The 22,010-nt window shown below is 38.8% G+C and overlaps 1 protein-coding gene across 1 annotated transcript in view; it reads left to right on the forward strand.

Moving 5' to 3' along the window:
* LOC146000589 (uncharacterized) overlaps positions 1-13,322 on the forward strand; it is a 39,251-nt gene extending 25,929 nt beyond the window's left edge. The window contains exons 6-8 of the mRNA XM_083138342.1: positions 1,613-1,783; positions 4,008-4,190; positions 11,929-13,322. Coding sequence (XP_082994468.1) covers positions 1,613-1,783; positions 4,008-4,190; positions 11,929-13,158 — 1,584 coding nt within the window. The 3' untranslated portion in view covers positions 13,159-13,322. The remainder of the gene's footprint in view (positions 1-1,612; positions 1,784-4,007; positions 4,191-11,928) is intronic.
* Positions 13,323-22,010: the final 8,688 nt, after the last annotated feature.

The following is a 22,010-nucleotide window of genomic DNA, read 5'->3' on the forward strand; positions in this document are numbered from 1 at the left end:
AATGGCTTACATTTCTACATCATTACAAAGACTACACATTGCCAGTTAAGGGCATGCAATACAGTTTCCACGGGAGTCTTCCCAAGCCCTTCCGTCCGTGACAGTGTGCCAACTTAGCTCTCTTGCAGCCAGATCTGGCTCTTTCATGCACTCGCTCGGCTGTGAACTGGGACGCCCACCCCCATGATGGCATTACTGGTTTCAGGACACACAGACCAACTTTTGTCGTAATTATACATTTTGCATGTGACAGGATATTGTTATATTGGCTGCGTCTCCCCACTCCCTCTTATCTCCCCAGGTACTTGTTTATAGCGCAATGTTTGACGTAAAATTGACATAATATTGTTATCAGGGAATTCTTTATTTTTGATATCATACCACCATCGGTGGATTATTGAGATGGGCGATGCCACCGGATCTAGGTGTTGAAAACTAAGAATAAATTGTCATCAATTTAGAGTTAACGATAATAGCAGTGCCCCACCCCCTTGACAACTAATATTACCCTAGAAGGCACTTTATGCAGCCTTCATAAATCTAGCTCCATGAAAGTCAGTTTTAACTCTATTTAAGGTGAAATTTAGTTCTTTTATGTGCATCTGGTTTGGCAACGCTGCCAGGAGGCAAGGAGAAAAGCATTCATCATATGGGAGTATGATTTGATTCCTTCTCTTGGGAATATAAAACTTCCGATGTAATTGAAAGAGATGTCAACGGGAAGAGGCCAGTTTGAAGATGCATTTCACCAGCGGAAAAGTCGAAATTTTTATTTGATTAGCCATATCTTGATGTTGAAGTTGCTTCCCCATAAGGAATACATGGGATTTCGAAAATTCGTATTCATCATATTTTTCAAACATCATGTCCAGCTTAATAATCAACATAAAAAAAATGCTTCCACTTGCAACATGGAGAGAAATTCATACTCTTGGATACACCTAGGTTTTCTTTTTTAGTAGCAGTGCCTATACTGTTTGAAAAACAGTATATGTCATATGTGCTCTGCATGTATTCACTCTTATCAGTAATCTATGAAATTACTGATGACTCTTACACCGACTTGCTCCTCGATGTGGCCGATGACAGGTGGAATTTCCTGCTTGAATTCAGGTAGGGTTCGTTCCGTGATTGTTTTCATAAACCTGTGATTTCATATATCCCAAAAGGAAGAAGTTGCAGGGTGTCAGGTCACATGGACCTCGCTGGCCAGTTCTGCTCGTCTTTGCACGAAAGAATTTGTTGTGCAGCAATGCAATTGTCTCGTCGGAGGTGTGGCAGGTAGCAACATTCTGCTGGATCCACAAGTGTTCATTATCTACACCATTCAAATTAGGCCACAACCGTATACTTTGCAAAAATTTAGCTAGCTGGGGAATACAATACCATCCTCCTGCATCCCCCCACACTTCGAGCACTGATAAGAATTATACTTTTAGAGTTCATAAAATGAAAAGGAAAATGGTAGAATTTTGTACTAAGTTCAAGGCTACTGATAGAAATATTGGTAACAATTACCTACAAAGCTCTTCCATCCCTAATATGTGTATGTAATCAAATGCAAGCATGGATGTATTATTTTATACTGAAGTAAGTTTATTCCATTATGTAGGTAGAGAGGCCACATTCACATACGGGAAGAAAGTCAAAAGCAGTGTCCCCAGAACCATTGCATACTGAGAGTGCCATTCAGCAGGTTGAAAGAAGTCGTTCGCAAAGTTCCTCAAGCACAGCCACATCACAGCTGGAGGAGATTGGGTTACATACTCCACTTAATCGATGCGTGAGTAATTATTATACTACTTTTTTTCTCTCTAGAGATGATTGTCTACCCATCATGGTAGATGCTGATTCAACACCAGCAATTTTCCAATAACTGCAGTAAATTTATATCCATTTAAGTTAGATATGTTAAACAGCTGGAATGGTATGTCATTGATTGATTGATTTGGTTCATTTTACATCACTTTTCTGCTACTTTGGCTAATTACGAAGATGAGTATGAGTGATGATATGATGAAATTGATGAGTGAACACTCACATAGAACACCATGCCCAGGCTGAAATTTGAACCCGGAAATCCTGGCATTGTAGCATGCTGTGCTAACCACTCTGTGTGGAGGTCGGCAGATTGGTATTTCATTTGAGTAAAATCAGACAATAAGGGCAATGAAAAAGTGATTTCCCTATACAACATGTCCTACATTATTTTCTTCAAGACTGTATAGAATATATTTTCAATAAATCTGATATCACAGATTTTAGGTGATTTATCAGACCGCAAGTTTTACAATAATAATTTTTAAATATAACATGCAGTTTCAGAGAAAAGTGGAGGCCAATTTTTTTATATTGCGGCTACGATAACCACTGCAAATTTAAATCCTTTAGACTAAATCCTTTAGACTGAAATATTTTTATAGTGGCTAGATACCATGGAGGTTTGGTTTCATGTTGTATTTGAGCAATAATAACATTGTATAAAGCAGCAGTTTTGCCTGCTTATGGAACAATTTCCAGAATTTCACTTCTAGCATTGACCCTGTGATGAATGGACCAAATTTGGAGGTAAAGATGACAAAGGACCACTCTATGAGGATGTGTGATGTCCGTGTCACAAAAAATCGTAAAATTACGACATTCAGAAATTTGGGCCTTTGCCTCCATTTCCTCCCTGGACCCTTAATTGTTAGACATTTCTTAAAATGTTGTGTTTTACTCATTCTTACATGTAGAATTTAAATTTTTGAAAAAGATTCAGTGGTTAAGAAGGTGGAACCATTTCTACAAATCTATCCCATAATATTACAGGGGTAACGAAGGGAAACCAAGGACTTTTTCGAATGGCACCTGTTAATAATAGTAACAATGGATATATTATTTTGTAATTCAATTATGTCATACCTTTATATCTATACTAAGTATCAAAAAAGACAGAACTGAAATATTGTGTATAGTTTTCAAGATATGGCACGTTAATTGCTGCTGTGCGCTACTGCTCAATATATATCCTCAGCAGAGATACAGGCATGGTTGAAATATCAACCATCTTGTGATAGAATGTTAACACTCATTATAGTGAGGTACAATGTATAAATTTTACCTCTGCTAAAAGCCCTGTCTTGAAGAAATAAAACAAAACTGAGTTCATCTCTCTACATTTTTTTTCTACTTCGTGGCAAGCTTGAAGTCTGTAAAGGTCCCATCTATTTTTTTTTAAGTTTCAGCAGAGGCATTACATATTCTCATAGTGCGGTCTTTTGTTGTGCTTCCCTCCAAATTTGGTCCATCCAGCGTCCATAGGCCCAACGCTAGAAGCAAAACTCCAGAAATTGTTCTGTAAGCTGGCTACACTTCCACTTTAGCCAAGAAGTATTCATCTGATTTCAACGAAACTTTGAATGGTTGTAGGAATGTACATACTTCAGTTTATCATTCACTTCGATGTATTGTGGGGCACTGAGGCCAATTTGTTTGAATTTTTTTTCAATTTCTTCTTCTTCTTCTTCTTCCTGTAACACTAATTATTGAGAGGCACAATGTATAAATTTTACCTCCGATAAAAGCCCTGTGTATAAGAAGGAAAACGAAACCAATTTCATATCTCTATGACAATTAGTTCTCGAGCTAAGATTTTCTGGTACAGCACAAGAATTTCGAAAAGCACGTGCTTGAAAAGGCTCCGTCTTCAGTGGGAATACCTTCGCACGAGGCTCTGCCATGTAAAGGTTAAACATAGACATATTGTAGATACTGTGCTAAATGCCCTGCTTGTATCCAGATATGAACTGTTGAGACATTTCTTAAAATAAGAATGTTTTTGGGGAAAGTGTATGTTTTCCAAGTATGTTGGAAATGTAATTTCCAGAATGTAAAATTGAAAATTCACTGCATTCATCAGCATTCATACCAGATCATTCATATATCAAAGGCAAGATTAAGGTTGCATTTCAGTACAGGTAAAAGGGGGATAATAAATATCTAACCTTTTGTTTCTTAATTTCTAGGTTCCTAAGGAGGGCCCAAAATTAACTCGGGTAGAACAAAGTTCATCCTCTAATAATGTACTGCAGCAGGAGGAAGTTGGCAGTCTGTCTTCAGAATCTTCATCACAACAGATGCAGAAAACAGAGTCATTTACTTCTGTACGGGTACAGCAGGTCATATCCTTATCTCCAAATGACGGGAAAGTAAGTAGAATTAGAAAAAAATCTTCCAAGATATTAAGTTATACTATGTGACCTAGAAATATTAGATCTTACTGATGTGACCATGTTATGAATACCCAGATAACATTTTCACCTAATAACAGCATACTCCCACCATGAAAAACTTCTGAAAATTTACTTTTTGATGCCTGACAGTACACAAAGAACCAAATTAAAATAAATCTGAGAAGCAGCCTTCATAGCCTTATGAAGTGTAGATTTCAAGTAAATATGCTGCCCCCACCCAGAAAATAGTAATACAGTTGAACCTGAGTTATATGTATGTCAAGGTGAAGAGATAATACTAATTGGAACCAGCGGCGGCTCAAGTGGGAGAGCCGCTGTGCCATGGCACTACCTTCCGAAGAAATGCAAACATAGCCCAAGTATTGTTAAATTAATACATTGATAGTTTACAGGCAAGGAGATTCGAATCTTGCAATCGGTCAATCTGACGTGACGACCACCCCAACCATAGACTAGATATGAACCACCCCAACCTCCTCACTGCATCGCCAGCTGTCCGCGCCACCCAAGAGCTGGTCTAACCAAGTTGAAACACGTGCAGAGGGTTGGAGAAGTCTCAGCGAGTAACATTTCCACCATGAGCCGGGAAGAAGGTGGCAGTGGGTGGGGTTAGCCCATAAGACACCAGCCGTGCCCGTTTTCGCTTGGCACAGCGAGGGAACTTTCTCAGTGTTGACACAGTGGCCATCTTCAGATATAAGTCTCTAAATACGATGGATTTGTAAGACCCGTTGGGGAAGTAATTCATGAAAAAGGTACTATCTACTTTTCTGCCAACATTTGGAGAAACGAACTTACTATTTTTCCAAAGTTAAATGAACATTTTGATAATAGATAGATGCACCAAGAGGGCCATCCAGACTTTTTAAAAATATAAAAGTAAAAAATCCTATGGTGATGCGAGTTTCCTTTGGCATTTCGACAATTTCTTTTTACATCAAATGTCTAGAATATTTTCAACATCCAGTTGGAATACGTGTGCATGGGGGAGGAGAAGGTGAGAAGATTTGTTTTCCCTTCCTCTTGTAATTGTGATTTTTAGTGAAGTGTCCTGTAGTGTATAACGATAGATTAGTGAGTGAAGATGAATCATATTAGTGTGTTATTACTTAAACACACACTGTTTTCCACGTTACCAAACAAGGATAAACATCTTGGCCAGTGGGGCAACCTCAAGGAGGGAGTGGGTCATTGCAGAGGTTTTTTTTTTATTTCTTGATCACGTTGGCACTACCCATCATACTTGCCGCCGACCGCCACTGATTGGAACTGAGATGTACTTACAAATCAGATTTAGATACTATGTCATATCATTAAAATACTAGCGCCTCCCCAATGGTGCAGTGGTAGCGTTGTTGCCTCGTAATCAAGGGGTCTCGGGTTCGATACCTGGTGGAGGCACAAAGTGGTATGGATCCCACTTTAAACTGTAGGTCCAGTCCCGATTAGACTATCTGGGCATAAAGTAGACTTTTAAAACAACAAATCAATCAATCATTATTAAAATACTGTTTTGAGGAACAAGATAAAATACAGGTTATTTTAGTGCTGTCTATCCATCTCTTTTTGTTTTCAACATGTCATCACAAACTGATAGAGCTACAGCACATTTTTGCCGAAACCATGTAAGAAGAGCTTTTTCCATATCTTCTCTCTTGTTGATGGCTGCATTTTGTTAATTTACTACCCAATTTTAAAAATTCGTCTAAAATAGCATTTCTTTTACTAATGACTGTGCAAAGTGTGGTATATGCCTAAATCTACAGCTATTTCAGTTTTGGTTTTATGTGTATTAGCATCCACTTCCCGTATAAATTTTACTTTCTGGTCAAGCATGTAACTTTTCCTCTTTCTGTTCTCCATGACCTATCAGAAACAACTGAAAACATTCAATGAAGGAACCGCTATTCATTTTTTATTATGAAACACTGCAAACATCAGCTATCGGCATTTTTTTAACGTGTGTACTTTCGTATCGCAATTACGTAGAATATAAAATACATCTTACGTTCTGAACAACTTCGGCAAATCTTTCTCCTCTGATTTCATGCCACATGCTGCCTCTCCTTGCATTCTCTGTAACACTATCGCGTTACACTCGTCTTTCTCGCAACTTGAGACCAACGGCCTATCCTGGTACGTTTAGTTTATGTTTTATAATAAAATAAATTTCTGCCTTGGTCAGCATATTGAGTTTTTCATATCCTGTTATGTATTTGAAACTTGCTTTGTGTTTTTGTAATGACAAGAAATGAATACTTCTGTGAGTATAACACCGAATTACATACAAATAAAGTTTAATTAACCCTTTTTTATTATATTTTGCCGGGACCTGCAGTAATTTATGTATAAAACAAAATTATGCAGAACTCAATTACGTATATAGCAGTCTCAACTGTATGACTTATATGGAGCAAATGTAGTATGGAATTTATAGGGGAGGGGGAGAGGTTGTCTGTTAGTGCTCCTCTAGATTTGTAGTAAGTCAGGACTGTTGTAGATTCGATACCCACCACTAAGAAAACAAAAGTGTTCACCTGAAGACAAGAGAAGATGGGCTCTCTCGAAATAAGAATAAAGTGTGTTCTGCGAATGGGCATATTATCAGACTGCCTGGGAGAATCTTTTTTCATCACCTAAGCTCCACCATACCCATAGTTAAAGGGGTCAACTACAAGGAAAAGATGACCAAAAAGAGTTACTTTTATGAGTTCTCTCCTCCAGTAAGGTCTACATGTTATTGTCAGATTCTGAATGATCATAGAGAACTCATATACAGGGTGAGTCAGAAATATGGTGACACATTATGTACAATGTAGAGGAAAATGGTGAATGGTCTACGTATTAAAATTGAAACCTCATTTTTTCATTTGAGATAAGTGTCATGTGTCCGAGCTTACATCACTAGACAAGATGGTGCTGAACATGTAGAAGCACGTTACGAATGATCGTGAGAACCGTGTGCACAGCAATGGACTTAAACTAAACAACAATTTGATGTAAGCAGTCATTTTCTCCACTTTCCCATAGTTGACAGCAACAATGCTACGTTAAAATAATGTCTCCCTAGTGTCACGATCATTCTGGTATGCAATTGCTCATGCTGCAACCGTAATGTGCTTCTGCATGCTCAGCACCATCTTGGTTAGTGATGTAAGCTCGGGCATGTGACACTCATCTAAATTCTCAAATGGAAAAATGAGGTTTCAAATTTAATATGCATACCATTCACCATTTCCCTCTGCATTGTACAGTAACACACTACATAACAGTTGGGCTGAAAAGTTCGTAGGCTAACATAGTAAAAAATATTTTTTTGACAAAATTCGATTTTATTATTCAATATAGTTGCCTTTGAGGGCGATACAACGATTATAGCGGTCATACAATTTTTCGATGCCATTTTTATAATACGATTTCTCTTTAGCCTCAAAATAGGCCTCAGTTTCGGCGATTACCTCTTCATCAATGCTAAATTTCTTTCCAGCGAGCATTCTTTTAAGGTCTGCAAACAGGAAAAAGTCACCGGGGGCCAGATCTGGAGAATATGGTGGATGGGGAAGCAATTTTATTACGGTTGAATATCGCTAAACATTGCTCCGAATCATCAAAACGTTGTTGCTTTTGATCGATTGTGAGCACGTGCGGCACCCATTTTGCACACAGCTTTCGCATGTTCAAATATTCATGCACAATATCTCCAACACGTTCCTTTGATATTTTTAAAGTCAGCTATCTCGATCAACTTCACTTTACGATCATTTAAAATTATTTTGTGGACTTTTTTGATGTTTTCGTCGGTAACAGCCTCTTTGGGGCGTCCACTGCATGCATCGTCTTCGATGCTCATTTCGCCTCGTTTAAATTTAGCAAACCACTTCTCAACGGTTGATTTTCCTGGTGCAGAGTCTGAATAATGTTTATCAAGCCAAGCCTTGGCTTCAACAGTATTTTTTTTCGCCAAAAAGCAATGCTTTATTAACACACAAAATTCTTTTTTATCCATTTTTTCACAATAACAAAAGCTGCTTCACTCACAATGCTATATCTCACGAACTAATTATCCGGCAGCTGTGAAATTTATACACGTATCTTTTGAAGGTTAGTACTAAGTAAAAATCACATGGATTTAATTCTAGTAACGCCATCTATGAGTCAGCCTACGAACTATTCAGCCCAACTGTTATAGTGTGATGTAGCCATATTTCTGACCCATTCTGTATAGTATGATGCATATGTTGGTGCATATGCTACACTGTTCCTCACACTGACAGTACAAAGAAGGAGTTCTTAATTCAGAACTGTCGGTCTTTGAAACATTGGAATGAATATACCATAATGGTTAAAATTTAAATCATATTCAGCATGAATCAACAAGCACTTACCACCTACAATGGGCAAGACATTCTTCTTTTATGTATGTATATATTTCTCACATTGTAGAGTTTCTTTCTTCCAATTGGCTGCTGCTGCCATGCGTGGGATGCAAAAAGTATTGTGTCACTAAATGACTTTAATGTTAGGTTAGGCACGTTATGTTTAGGTCTCTTGACATGAATAAAAGATCCCTAATTTCTAGGTGGGTCAGGTTTACTGCTCCTAACATTATAATAATGTCTCTAAATGCTTCTAACATCTGATATGTAATAAATATGGTCCCAAGCACAAAACCCTCAAATCTCCCATGAAATCCATTAAATATACGTGTCGTAGACAACAGGACACCAAGAGTGGCTGCTCTATGCAAGACTCAGATGCTCGAATAAACTATTTTTGAAATCATAATTTCTCCAGTAAATAGTACTTAGTGAAACTTTTAACTGTGCTATTTAGCTTGTCCAACCTTGAAACTTACTTCCACAACTGTTTCCAGTTTTCCAAATATTCTCTTAAACTTGCAAAATATAATTAAACATTCGGAACCGTTACCAATATTTATTCTATATGATATGTTTACTTGTGTACAGTAATACAGTTTGAAAAGGTGTTGAACTCCTCCAAATATCTGCAACCTTAGTCCTTAATTATATTCACATGCATATGCCATTTTGTTCTTGAATTAGTTTTGTTATAGTATCAGAAAGTGAACTCATGATTTTTTTTCAAATAACCAAAAATCAATTAGTTCTTTCACTTCCTCAATTAGTTGTGTGACAAAGTGATACAATAGGTTTTCTCTTTATCCCTAGAACACTACCCCTACTGGGAGAAATACAGGGTCTGTATAAAATGTAATGAGACCAAATTCGGGGAAAAATATGTATTGAAGATATCGCTACAAATCATTAAAATGCTTCAAAATAGGACCTTGGGCGTCAACACACTTCTGCCAACGAGTTTTCCATGCTTGGAAGGTGCCCTGGAAGTCCTTTTCCGGAATGTCCTTCAAGCAGCGTGTCAAAGCTGCTTTGACCTCTGCTACAGTCCCATGGCGGTGTCCTTTGAGGGCTGTCTTCACTCGGGGGAACATGAAAGAGTCCACCAGGGCCAGATCGGGACTGTAGGGGGGCTGGGGAACCGTTGTGATGCCGTTCTGGGCCAGGTAGTCGTTGACCACGAAGCAGGTGTTGCTTGGTGCATTGTCATGATGTAGCCTCCAATTGGCACAGATTTTTCTCATCTGCAAATCCTCGGTAATGAAGGTATGCACAGTCATTTTATCAATTCCTACGTGGTCTGCAATCATTCGAACACTTAACCGCCAGACTGCCTCGGTTCTGCTCGTGGATGGGTGTCCTGAGTGGGGTTCGTCTTCCACACTCTCTCGACCGTCTTTGCAGCACTTGTGCCATCTCAAAACAGCAGCTTTTGATAGGCTTTCACTCCCGAACACTTGCTGGAACATGGCCAACATCTCCATAGCCGATGTTCCGAGTCCCACACAGAATTTAATTGCGTAGTGCTGTTCGATGGCACGTTGCATTTTTAAGCTTCGACTGAGCCTATAGACAGGGGTCCACTTAAACCACGATATGAACTGCACGGAAGCTCGTAGGCGACTGACGCTAGGTGCATTTTGAAGCTTACTTCTCCTCCATCGAACCCACCTGAAGCGAGAACGCTGCTACGTACAGTCGCGTCAAAAAAAATTTGGTCTCATTACTTTTTATACAGACCCTGCATGTTCAATTACCCTTTGTAAATTTTACGATGGTACCTTTTTTTATGTATCTACAAAACCGTTCGTAATTTTGTTAGTTTCTCATTTATCTTTGTATTTTTGTTTACAATTGTTCGTACTTAACTGTCTTGGAAATGCAAAATTCAGGGTCAAAAATATCACACCTAAAAGTTGATTTAAAAAAAAAATATTTTGCAAATTAAACTTTTTCTTTGCTCTCCAATATTCGAAATGTAAAGCATTTTTAAAATTATCAATTTTAAATTTAAATTACAATTAAAAGGCATTATCCATTACCTCCTACAGTAATTGGTTTCTATAAGTATTTTCCTTGTATCAGCACTTGGACCTCCCTAATCAATAGTGATTCATTGACTGATTTTGTTTATTTAACTTTGCTTTTGTTCCACATGTGACTAATTGTGAGGAGGACAATCACAAAACAAAACTACTACACAGGATTATACTGGCTGTGAGTCCAGGCACTAGAGCCTCGTTAGGCCCGCAGCACTAACAAAACCCCTTAGATAGCAAGAGTAAAATATACGTAGTCACTAACCCCTCACAAAATTTATGATGCCACCCCCAACCACATGTGACAATTGCATGCAACCCATTGGGATAGTAGCTCAGCATAGACTTCCTAAGAAAATTAGGAAGCTACAAGAAAGGGCACCATACAGGAAAACATGCTTTCTTCAAAACTGCAAGTTCTGACAATTGAGCTCATAAAAATTACGATGTGTTAGCGGTCTAGGGTTAATGAAGATCTGTGTATTATTTAGGCATTTACTTTACAAAACTGTTACATAGGAATGGCAGAATATTACACTAAATTACAGACTTCTTATAAATATATCAGATTGGTAAAATTATCACTAGTATTACCGATACCAATAGAGTAACAATTAATCTGGCCCATCTGTAATAATAATAATAATAGCCAGAGGTCCCAGGTTTGAATTGTGATCTGGGAATGGGAGTTCTTTGTTAGTGTTCTGTTCCATCATCAATTTCATATATTACGCATCATTGTTGTGATTAGCCAAAAGTGGTGCTAAATAACAAAAATCAAATGAAATCTAATAATAATAGAAGAAGGTGAGGGTGGAATAGCTATGAGGGAAAATGTGGGCTATGTAAAATATATTTACAATGGTATTGCACTGTGTATCGACTACTCAGAGTTCACGTGGGAACCCTGATTAATACATATTGATCATCTTTAAATTAGAAATACAGTGGAACCTCGATTTTATGCTTTTCAGGGGACCAAGTTGAAAAACTTAAAATGTGATAAAATGGAGGAAAATTTTATAACATTTTGTTGTGTTGGAACCATCAAGATTGAATGTATAATGCAGGAAAATTTAAAATCGGGGTTCCACTGTAAATATCTGAGGAAAACAGTGTGTTCTCTTCAGTCATTAAATGAAGGAACATGTTAACTTACTTGTGACAACTCTAATTTTAAAGAAAGACATTTGCTGTCTGATGTACTGACTTGCTAGCTTTTGAAATTGTTTATTACCCATATTAATTTTAATATTCAAATAATTATTATATTTTCAGAACATGGCCGGAGATACAGATACCAAAGTGTCATTTACGGTTGCTTCAGAGCAGTGTGAATTCAAAAGGACAAAAAGAAGAAGACCGTTTACTATTTTAATAGCAAAGGGACCAATCGTGGACACCCCATCCAAACCTGTTAGTGATGATAAAGTGTGCAGGGTTGCAACATGTACTGATGATGAAAACTTGAAGCCACAAGGAGAAGTTAACAAATCCCCAAAGGTTATTAACAAATCCCCAAAGGTTATAAAGAGTGATAATGTGAACTCAAATCATTTACCGAAGTCAGAACTAAAACGTAAATTGGATAATATACCACTAGATGCGATAGTGCATCCTAAGAAACGGAAAATCAATTGGGAGGATAGTGAATTTTCCGAGGTAGTCAGTGCTGAAAACACTAAAGAAGTTAAAGTAATTAGTAGCTCGGTTGTGAAAGAAAAAGAAAATAAAGCAGAAGTGGTCAATGTCACTAAAGAATCGAAAGATCAGAAACATGCTATTCACAGTGACAGGCAACACAGGAATGGAAAATATAGATCTAGAAATGAAGATAGAAAGGGTTCACAGAAGTCAAGAAGAGAAATCTCTAGGTTTCGTGCAAGTGACAGAAATGCAATTAAAAGTGCTTCATATAGAAGGAGCAAATCTAGGAGTAGGAGTAATGAAGATAGAAGAAAACGTGATAATAGTCCAAGTAGGAAAATGTGGAGTTGTAGGGAAAAAACAGAAAATGATGGGAAAAGGGAAAAACTGATAATGATTATTAAAAAGAAAAGTGTTAAACATTCGGACAGTAAGTATTCGAAAGACAAAGATCATAAGAAAGTGAGACGAGAACTAGTGTGTACTGCAAAGGAGGAACCGAAAAAGAGTGCTTCAGATGTTGCTCAAAGGAAACAGTCTGAATGCAAAAGAGAAAAATATCAGAACTGTTCAGATAAAGGTAATGTGTTGTCCAGGTATGCAAATAAAATTTCTGAACAAAGTGAGAAAAGTATTGCTCAAACGAAAGTGGTAACAATTCCTATTTCTCCTAAATTTAAGAATCGGAAGTGCAATTTTGGAGATGATACTTCAGTGACAGAAGCAGCTAAAAGTTCACCTTCAAAGGAAACACGTCTTTCTATAGTTGCGGCCAGTAATGAAGTTTTGAGTGCATCTAATAAGGAAGAGAGTAGTAGTACAGAGGAGGGAGAGATAACAAGTGACAGTGAAAACGATTGAAATGTTAGTGTCAGTATGTTATTGACGTTGTAATTGTAAGTTGTTTGAGAAAAAAGAAAATTGAAGTGAAGAACATGTTAGCTGGTTGTTATTTCTATTTTTGTGTCATGAGATTTTGTGAGCCGAGTTGCACTAACAGTAAATATATTGTATACTTTTGGGAGTGTGGAATTTCTTTCAGTCTTGAAAACAAACATACAGTGTGTGCTATAATAGTGTTTACATTCTTTGAATGTTAATAACAGAGAAACTACTGCAAAGTCACGGACACTGGATGACATGCGACGTGATTGAGACTATCTTTTCTGTCCTTCCTGTGGAAACCATATCTCTTGCTTACACTGTTAAGCCTTGTTTCTATGTTAATAACACATTAAAATGTTGGCCAAGGCAACCTTTTATAGTATAAAAAATATACATAAAAACGTAACGTTTCTACCCTCTAACAGGGTCTTCTTCAGATGAATATTCACAATAAATTGATGAAATATACAAAACATCGTCTTATAGGCCTATATACACTCCCAGACAGGGTCCATAAACACAACAGGAAGGCACCAGTCCTTATCTTAGAACATTTCCTGTCAGGATTTCCCGAGTGTGGAATCTCCTGACATGTAATTGACAGGTACCTGGTGAGTGTCTGTCCCTTATCATTTCCTTATCACCTGGATTCCTTCCCTCCTTCTTTCCTCCTTCCTTTCTCTTATCCTTTCAACTCTTTCTAGCACTCCTTTCCATTCTTTGTTAATTTTCAGCCCTCCATTCCAGTTCATTATTTCTTCTCCTTTTTTTCTCTATTTCCATGTCCTGTTTCAACTTCCGCACTATTCCTCTGTTCTCCCTCCCTATCCTCCTAGCCTTCTTCCATCTATGTCGTGTCCAGTTTCTTTTGTGTGCTTGAATATATGTAGCATTTTTCTCCCTCTTTAGACTTACGTCATCCTTATGTTGCTTCAACCTGTCTTTGTCTCTTTTTTGTTTCCCCTATGTACACACTATCACATTCCTTGTACTGAACCTCATATATAACCCCCTCTTCTTCCTCCTCTTTTCTTCCTTCTTCTTGTTCACTATCCTTGAAATACTGCAGCCTCCCTTTCTGTACATTTTTATGCCCGTTTTTCTGAGTACTTTGCTTATAGTCTCTGTGGCTTTCTCCATACTTCTTATACCAAACCACCTCTCTTTTTCTTTCTCTTCCCCCTCTCCTGTTTCTTTATCTTCTTTCTCCCTTCTTTTGTTTACAACAAGTCTGTCTTACTTTTCGTACCCATTCTTTTCTACCTGCTCCCATAGGCTCTCTATTTTGCTCTCTTTTTCTTCTTTCGTTCATATTTTCTTGATTTTGTCTTCCATATTCTTTATAAAATTTATCTTTGTCCCCTCACTCACATCACTTCTTTTGTGACAGAAGTCCCCCCTACTGAACACTTTTTTTTTAACACTTTTTTTTTATGCCAAGTGGTCTCAATCTCCTTTCCTCTCTCCCTTTTCATCATTATATCTAGGAAACTTATCTTCTCTTCCTCTTCTATTTCAAGTTCCAGTAATATCCCTCGTGCTTCATCTTCTATTTCTTTGACAAATATGTCCAGCTGCCTCCTTGTTCTCCTCCATATGCCGAAACAATCGTCCACATATCTGCAGAACAGAATTATCCTCTCCTTTTTTGTTCACTTTCTTTTCCCATTCGTTCATAACCAATTCTGCTAACAATGGGCTTAAGCGTGAGCCTATATTTAAGCCTTCACTCATTTTAATTATTTTATCCCCCACTCTTCAGTAATGTTAGTGGAAAGCAGAGCAGTGAGCAGGCAGTGGAACTTATAAAAGGACTGAAGGTTATTGGGGACAAGACAACAATGTTTAGCCTAGATGTAAAAAGTATGTTCCCATGCATCAAGAGGGGACACACAGTGAAGATGATGATAGGAAGATGATGGGACAAGAAATAATAGGAGAATGGGATGGTGAACGTGTAGTGAAAGCACTGCAAACTTTGGGATAATAGTTTTTTTTACACCGTAGTAACTTTTCCCGCATACTAAATGTTCATGTAGAGCATAAACATCTTGTTTGATGTTTTAAAAATATCCACATAGACAAACTTAATACCCAGTGTAAATTTAATGTCTACCTATTCTTACCATAAATACTGCCACAACTTTTGAGGGTGGCTGTACCTCCTACTGTAAAAGCGCGCACATGCCGGAGCTGTGATGTGAAACGTGAGTCATTGCTGGTTGAGCTGCAGAAGTGGAAAGTTGTGTGTTTGAAGTGTTCAAGATGGAATGGGGCGAGTACGAGAATCGTGTGGCTGTTATAGCTCTGCATAAGGTAGGCAAATTTCCAGGGGAGATTTTCAAACTTCTGCAGAAGCTGAAAATTAATGAGAGAATCGTTTAACGCACAATCCAGCGCTTCATTGAAACTGGGGCTGTGAAAGATCGCCCAAGGCAAGGCAGACCGCTCACAGTACAGACTCCAGAATTGGTAAAAGCAGTGGCGGCACGTGTGAGCAGAAATACGGTAAGGAAGCAGTCAGTGATGGCTCGAGAGCTAAACATATAAAAAATGTCTGTCTCGCATGTATCCAGTGACCTGGGGCTCCATGCTTACAAATGACGCAAAGGACACCTCCTGACAAGTGAATTGAAGCGCCGGAGGCTCCTAAAAGCAAAGCGCTTATTGCAGCGTTACACGGCAAATGGGCATCGTCGCATCCTTTTCACAGATGAAAAGATGTTCAGTGTTGAGTAGACTTTCAATGCCCAAAATGACAGGGTATATGCCAAATCTGCTAGAGAAGCTGGTGAAAAGGCTCCAAGGGTCCAGAGGGGTCATCATCCTTCATCAGTCATGGTGTGGTGGGGTGTCAGCTATGAGGGCACAACGGAGCTCCATTTCTGTGAAAAAGGGGTCAAAACATCAGCCAAAGTGTACCAGAAGACAGTGCTTCAGAGACTAGTCAAGAATCTCAACAACACCCTTTTCTATGGGCAGAACTGGAACTTCCAGCAGGATTCAGCCCCAGCACATAAGGCCCGAACAACACAGCAGTGGCTGGAGGCAAATGTTCCAGACTTCATTTCCACTTCAGATTGGCCTTCTGCAAGTCCGGACCTAAACCCTTTGGACTACAAATTGTGGTCCAAGCTTCAGGAGATGGCTTGCAAGAAGAGACATTCCAATATTGAAAGTTTAAAGCGCTCTCTTCTGAAGGCACTTGCTGATTTTCCAGTCAATGTGTTGCGTAATGTAGTAGCATACCTACCTGTGTGTTTCCAAGCACAGTGAAGCTATTCATCGGTGCTGACTAGGCTGGACCTTTGGCCAATGCCAGGGCAGCCGTTTTCAAATTTTCCTCTTTCGAAAAACTGGTCTGATATTCCAAAATCTGAAAAAAATATGTGCGGTTAGAATTCCTTCTCGAGCATTCACATTAATCTTCCTGGGGTTTGCTTTTGCTGTTGCGTAGGGCTGTGCGATATCAATGGAATATCGATATCGAGTATCAAACATATCGATATCGATATTGACGATACCGATAATATTGATATCGACAATGCCGATAATATTGACATTGACAATATCTAAGTTTGCGACAATACGACACTTTGAAGTTTCAATTGTAGTGTTATCTAGGAGAATCAGAGAGTCACGTTGTTCTTTGGGGGAAGTGAAAATAGGAGTCCCATAATGCAATGGAGTCTGTAGTTCATAACCACACTAATCGAAGAACTGAAAATAAGTGAGTTTGAATGGTGGTGTTGCATTTCTTGCTTATGTATATGTTAAGTCAAGCACAAGGTGGTTTATGATGACAAGTATAGTGCTCGCTCTGGGGACAGAACTTGGAAAGTGAATAATGAGATTGCCTCTGATTAACATGGAAAGCAAATACGTGCAACCACCAATAAAAAGAGTAAGGTTCCTACTTTATCGAACTTGCTGGTTACCCTGTCTGTCCAACTATAGGAATGGTATCCATGCAAAACCATACAGCACTTGGCAAAAGACTCGGTCCCAAGTTGAAAATGACCGTCTCATTCTTGGTCTCGCCTCGATTTAGTATACACATATACAGCATGTGATAGCACAAACTATTTTGTAATAACATTTTTCTGTTCAATGCATAGTTTTGACACTATGAGCAGTGACAGCTCCAGAAGAGGATAGGGGTGAACACCCCTTCCCCCTCAATCGGCCAGTCTCCCTCCCCCCAGCAAAAACTTAAAACTAGATAAATAATTGGTTTAGAAGTTTTATAAATGTAATCTGCCTGCCCTGCAAAAACATTCCCACCATTCTGCCTCCGCATTCATTATTCTGGCTTTGCCACTGTCTATGAATCCTTGAATAATACAACTGTACCCTAAATATTCTTATTTATGATGTTGTTAATGCAGTAAGAATTTGCCGTTCAAGTCCTAAGAAACCAGGATAAAATAATCTATTTCACATTGAAATACATAGAGATACACCACCAATAAGTGGCTTTCCTACAGATATCTGAAGAGTGTTCCACACTGCCGTGTACTGAACGTTCTTTTTTCTTATCAAAGCTTGACAAAGGGAAAGGCTATAATTTCCATCGTGCTTCAATGTGTGGAGAAGTTCAGACCTACAGAATCATGAGGTGATGGTGAAACTGAGCAGAGGCGAATGTAAATCCTGTACTGTTTGGTGTTGCCGTCAAGTGCAACAGAATGCCTGTACAAATATTTTAATACTGTCAAATTTAAGAATTGCGATACCGACATTGACATTGATTATCCATATCAATAGCGACATCGATATTACTGATATCGATGTATCGATGTCAATATTTTAAAAATATCGACTCTATATAGACATATAGCACTGCTGCCCAGACATTCTCAATATTTTAATAGGCTTACCTGGCCATGAAGCTATTGAGAATATCTAGGCAACAGTAAAACAAAACAACATAGAAGATTCACATGAATGCTCTGGAAGGAATTCTAAGCAAATGTATTTTTTCAGATTTTGGAATATCCTAGCAGTTTTACAAAAGGAGAGAAAAATTAAAAAAAAACAGCTGCCCTGGTGTCCAAAAGGTCCAGCTGCCAGAGGAGATAAAGGTAAAATTACGACTTCAAAGATTTAGTATGAGGATTCTCACTGGCTGGGTAAAATACATGCCTTTCACTGTGTTAATAGCATGGATTGAACCTTGTAATAAGAATTACTACTATTGTTGCATCTGCATCACAGTCTTCCCTGGAAAATCAAAATGAATGAGAATGGAGTGAACATATGAAGGGCTCGGGTGTAAAACATGGTAAGTGACATTTTGGTCATTTCTGAATTCATTAAGAAAAAATATTATTAGTAGCTATACTGTAAATAAATTGTTTTCGTGTTGTGTTTACCAATTTCACAATGCTTCACCGAGTCCAATGCAAATTATATGACATGGCAATTTCACTCGAAAATTGAAGGATGGCACATTTTACTTTGTAACTCAAAAATGACCAAAATGTCACTTACCATGTGCCACTTACTTGGTGCATACTGAAAGTCGTGATCAACTTTTTATTTCAGACGTAAATGTTCACGTAGAGCGATGCGCTGTATAAGACAGTTAGAACCATCTATTGTGACAACATACATTTGAAAGTGGGGTGATCGGCGCAGTACGTATGCGCATTAGCGAGTAGCGAGTAATGGCTCCGTTTGACACGTCGTTTCGCCAGCGTGCAGTAACTGAATTTCTGTTGAAGGAAGGTGCATCGGCATCAGATATCCACCGCCGATTGCAGGAAGTGTATGGTGATCAGTGTATGGCTGCCAGTAGCATCAGGCGATGGATAAAACATTTTAGAGGTGGAAACACAGACATCAGTAATCTCCCTCGCACAGGCCGCCCGAGAACTGCCTCGAACAACAGGAACGTGGCTCGCGTCCAGGAAATCATCCAGGGGAACAGGCATGTTTCGGTTAGGGAACTTTCACATATTGTTGGAGTAGGGCACAGTGCTATCCAGGAGATGATTGGTGTACTGGGTTACCGGAAAGTGTTATCCTCCAACACGACAATGCCAAGCCGCACACAGCACAGCTAACGAGGGATGAAGTTGCCAGATTTGGGTGGGAACTCCTTCGACATCCTCCCTACAGTCCAGATCTGGCTCCTTCTGACTTTCACTTGTTTTCTTTTCTGAAAGAACACTTGTGGGAAAACAGATATGACACCAACAAGGAAGTGAAACTTGCCGTTAGGAGAATACTCAGACGTGCCTGAACGGAGTTCTACAACAGAGGAATTTTCAAACTTCCAGAACGTTGGCAAAAATGTGTCGATTTAGATGGTGATTATGTTGAAGACTAATAAAGGTATGTACTTTAACAGGCATATATTAGATTCTTTTTTGTACAGTTTACTTCCTTCTTGTAACATGTTGATCACGACTTTCAGTACGCAAGATACATTGAGTCCTTCCCCACATACAACTTAAAAGAAAAGTATGTTTGCTATAACTATTTATGCTGCAAAGAGAGCCACAGTAGCTGAGTCGTTAGGGCATCTGACTACTATGTGAGAGACAGGGGTTTGATCCCTGGTGGGGGAGAACCAGGATTTTTCCACCTCTTATAGTGACTCTGGCACCCACCTAGCATTGTATAAAGTGGGTACTTGGAAAAAACTGGGGGGTAAAGGCAGCCAGGGGTGTGGTGCTGATCACATCATGCCCACCTTCGGCTGTGATCAAGAAAGTGTGGGGCCATAACTCCACACCCCGTATGTGCCTTAATGGCGTGGTGCAAAGCACGGGAGCACTTTATACTTTATATGTTCAATGTTAACTGCAATGTGATCTTTTCAGTTTGTAGATGGTCATGTGGAAGTAAGATGCTCTTCTGTGATGACAATGAAAGTGATTTATTTTCTATGCAAATATGAGGAAAACAATGTATGGAGTACCCCAGCCTAGAAAATTTTAAGCCATTTTATCAATAACTTATCCAGACAGGAGAGAGGGGGAGAAAAGCACACATGGTAAATTGAAAGAAAGAAGAGGCAGAAGGTAAAACGAAGTGGTTGATATTTTACATACACTTCATTTTGTCTGGTGAGTGTGAACCTACTTTGTCCAATTCTGATTATGCAAGGATAATGTCAGAATTAGTGATGATCAGTAAGCAATGAAATTAGTGGAGCTCACAAGTTCCTTAATTTTTTTATTTTTAGGACTTTCACATAAATCCAGGCATGTTTTGCACATGTTGTCAAATCTCCAGAAGTCATTGATGACCACCTAACTGCCTGCAAAAATGAAATCTCCAAATTTTTACGTGTGTACAGCGACATTCACTGAGGAGTAGCTAGTCTAGCAGAGATAGATCAATCTATCTCACATGCTAATTATTTTCAAATCACAATATTTATTGTCTTGTTAAAGCCACAGTTCATATGCAACACTTTTTTTTTACGCACTTCTTGTCCCTCGATTCGATCCACGTGGGCAAAGCTGGCCTAGCTCGCTTTTCCTCTGCCTCAACACTTCCAGGTAGAAACGACAGCTGTAATGGTGAGAGCCCGTGCTTTCAGGTCCCCCAGTCTATCTCCTATAGGACAGATAGGGGGTTGGTTTCCCTTCGATTTCTTTGTAAATCCTCTAAAGAACTCAGGGGAAAATTATCTGCAGTACTTACTGTTTGACCAGCGATCCGAGAGCTCTCGAGTTTTCAGCGCATGACCGAAGTAGCAGAGTCCAGTCGTAAATTGGGGGAGTTTGCGGAGGTGCTTCTCTGAAACGCGAGCATCGCGAGTGTCACGTGGGGAAAGAAAGCAATGTTGCCAACCGGAGAATATTGACACAAGATATTGGAAGTGCTCTGGCCGTGGAGAGGTGTCTTTGCAAATGCTGGTCTTGAACGTAGCGCAAGTTCGGCATCTTTGACCTAACCTCAGAGGAAGCCGACCGGACCCGTATCTGGTTTCGGGCCAGGTCTGGAAGGGGGGCATGAAAAATGGAAGTCAACCAAAAATGATGTATTTCACACATATAATTTCATTTTAGCCACAATAATGTGTGTTAATTATTGCATGATCACCATAAATTCAAATTTAAGCAATGTTTTTTTATGGAACTGCATTATTTTTGGAGTAAATGTCCCTTGTTTGCCCCACTGGAAAAAAATACCTTGTATAAGTGAAACTGCAATTCTATACCCTACTATCCTTCTATTTTAAATTGCAAGAAGGACAAACGACATGATTGTAATACAAAACAAGTCCTTGTCACAATCCTTTACTTCTGTGCATGTCCCTCAGTTTTCGCTACTTATGTTCTGGTGGATAAGCATCCTCGCAGATTGGTAACACTGTTCAACGTGCAACCCCGAACTGCATTCTCCCGCATGCCTACCTCTCACGAACTTCCCCTTTTTCTTGGCACTTTGCCAACTGGAGCTCTCGGATCGCTGGTCAAACAGTATGTTCTCTGTATTTAGACCTCAACTTTTTACACGTTGTACAATATGTATGTAAAATATGGGATGTAGTTTTATTATTTATGAAATGGAAACTTATTATTTGCAGACAATAATGTTATGCTTTTTTTTCTCCAAATATGGAGTATATAATGATTAAATAACAAATATTTGCTCAGGCTCCCTCTCGCTCTCGTTTTAGTAGTGTTTTATTTAAATATACTAATCTCTTGGCCTCCAATAAAAAATGGGTAAACTAAACAATCTTAAATATGGATGTACAAGGTAACCAAAAAAGTTCTTGCTCTTCTAGAGCAGTGATAAACAAAGAGCAATACAGTGGACAGTACGTACCTTTAGGTTTCGAAGTAATATCCATCAGCATCCAA

This window comes from Lepisma saccharinum, chromosome 16 (assembly GCF_977018435.1).
Source record: "Lepisma saccharinum chromosome 16, izLepSacc3.1, whole genome shotgun sequence".
Lineage (NCBI taxonomy): Eukaryota > Metazoa > Arthropoda > Insecta > Zygentoma > Lepismatidae > Lepisma > Lepisma saccharinum.